General features: G+C 40.4%; 1 protein-coding gene across 1 annotated transcript; it reads right to left on the bottom strand.

Moving 5' to 3' along the window:
- Positions 1-884: 884 nt before the first annotated feature.
- LOC133240663 (olfactory receptor 5L2-like) lies at positions 885-1,821 on the bottom strand. The gene is given in 2 exon segments (XM_061405861.1): positions 885-1,649; positions 1,651-1,821. Coding segments are annotated over 2 exon segments (936 nt in total).
- Positions 1,822-2,165: the final 344 nt, after the last annotated feature.

The following is a 2,165-nucleotide window of genomic DNA, read 5'->3' as shown; positions in this document are numbered from 1 at the left end:
AATAATTTATAACAATAAGAATTGACTTGGGAAGATTTCCTTCTGATTAATCCTTAAATCCTTGGATATCTGAACACACAGAGCCATCAAGAGTTCTCACTGTTATGTGGGACCTCTTGCCTTTAATGCTGAAACATCTAGAACCAGTTGGTTCTAGGTTTGAGAAGTAGAGATGATCTTACCAGAAATGTTAGTCTAAGGAAGAAGTCTTGTTCGTAAGGAAAGATAACTAAAAGAAATTAATTATCTGGTGTGTATGACTCACAGCTCTAAAGCAAGGATAGCTCCAGGTGAGCTGAGATGTGCCACATTGTTAACACCTCACACCATTGCCACCACGTGTTTGTCAAAACCTCTGCACAACAAAATAAATGATTAACAGAGAGAAGAGGCAGCAGAGTGGGAGGAAATATTTGCAATGCATGCATCTGATAAAGCAAGGGTCCTCAAATTCCAGGATTTAATGCCTGACAATCTGAGGTGGGTCTGATAATAAAAGTTTTACAGCAAACTAAATATGTGTGTCTTAACAGCCCATTACCCAAACCCATTTAAAACATTGTAGGTCGATCAAAGCAAAGAAGTAGGCTGCAAATTTTGAAATAAGTTCAATTCTATTCTTATAAGTTGACAAGGTACAAAGATTGTTGTTCAGTCACTAAGTCATGTTCAATACTTGTGATCCCACGGGTTGCAGCTCATCAGGCTTTCCTGTCCTTCCCTATCTCTTGCAGTTTGCTCAGACTTATGTCCATTGAATCAGGGATAAGTGAGTCAAAAAGACTCACTCCAAGGCACCCTCTTCTTGACTGATCTTCCACTTCAAACACTGAGTCCACCATTTCACCCTTCTGCCAGCCTCTGATTTGGGACTTAGAGTCCCACTAGGAAAATATTTTGGAGCTCACCACTTTTCTGAGAGCTTCTTTCACATCTTTGTTCCTCAGACTATAGATCAGGGGGTTCAGTATGGGGATCACTACAGTGTAGAACACTGTGGCCACTCTGTCAATGTCCATGCTGTTTCCAGAGTGGGGCCAGCAATAAATGATAAGGATTGTTCCCTGTAAGACAGCAATGGCAGCGAGGTGGGAGGCACAGGTGTAAAAGGCTTTGCACCTTTCCTCTGCTGAGTGTATCCTCAGGATGGTGATGAGAAAAAACAGGTAAGAGATAAGGATGATCACGCTTGTAATGATCTCACTGAAAGTGGCCACAGTGTATAGCACAAATTGATTCACAGTGACATCAGAGCAAGCAAGAGACAACAGAAGGGGAATATCACAAAAGAAATGGTTGATCACATTTGATCTATAGGATGGGATCTGAAGATCTAAACACAAGTGAATCACAGAACATACAGTACCATTGAGATAGCAACAAGACACCAACTCCATGCAGAGATTTCGGGACATGGTGACCATGTAGAGCAGTGGGTCACAAATGGCCACAAAGCGGTCATAGGCCATCACTGCCAGCAGAATGACTTCAGTTACCACAGATGTGCAAAACAGGTAGAATTGCACAGTGAGTTCCAGGAAGGAAATAACTTTGTCTTCTTTTAAGATGTTAGCTATCATCTTTGGTGTGCTGATCATGGAGTAACAGAAATCCACAAAGGACAAGTGGCTAAGGAAAAAGTACATGGGGGGTGTGGAGTCTAGAGCTGACCTGAATCAGGGCAATCATGCCCAGGTTTCCCCAAACTGTGACTCCATAGATGGAAAGAAACAGCAGGAAAAGGAAGACTCTGAGCTCAGGGGCATCTGAGAATCCAAGGAGGATGAAGTCTGTCACAGCAGTGCAGTTTTCCTCATCCATGTCCTCACTTTACCATGGTTGCAGAAAAATATTAATAGTTATTCTTCATTGGATCACTCCCAATTAGCTACTAAAAAGGGCATGAGAATAAATAAGATAGTCAACTTTTTTCAGTAAAGAAATAAAACATTGATATTTTGAAGCTTAGGAAAAGTTCAGATATAGTAGCCCACAAATGCATAGAGCAGAGCTCACATTTATATTCACAGATCACATGAAATAATTCACATCCATGAAAACCTATGTGTTTATTTAAACTAGATCTACACAATTTTTAGCTTGGAACCGAATCATTAGAAAGACATCAAATGTTATTTAGTTAGCCATATTTGAAATTTAAATAT

Source organism: Bos javanicus, chromosome 28 (assembly GCF_032452875.1).
Source record: "Bos javanicus breed banteng chromosome 28, ARS-OSU_banteng_1.0, whole genome shotgun sequence".
NCBI classification, from domain to species: Eukaryota; Metazoa; Chordata; class Mammalia; order Artiodactyla; family Bovidae; genus Bos; species Bos javanicus.
This window is presented reverse-complemented; position numbering and strand designations above follow the sequence as displayed.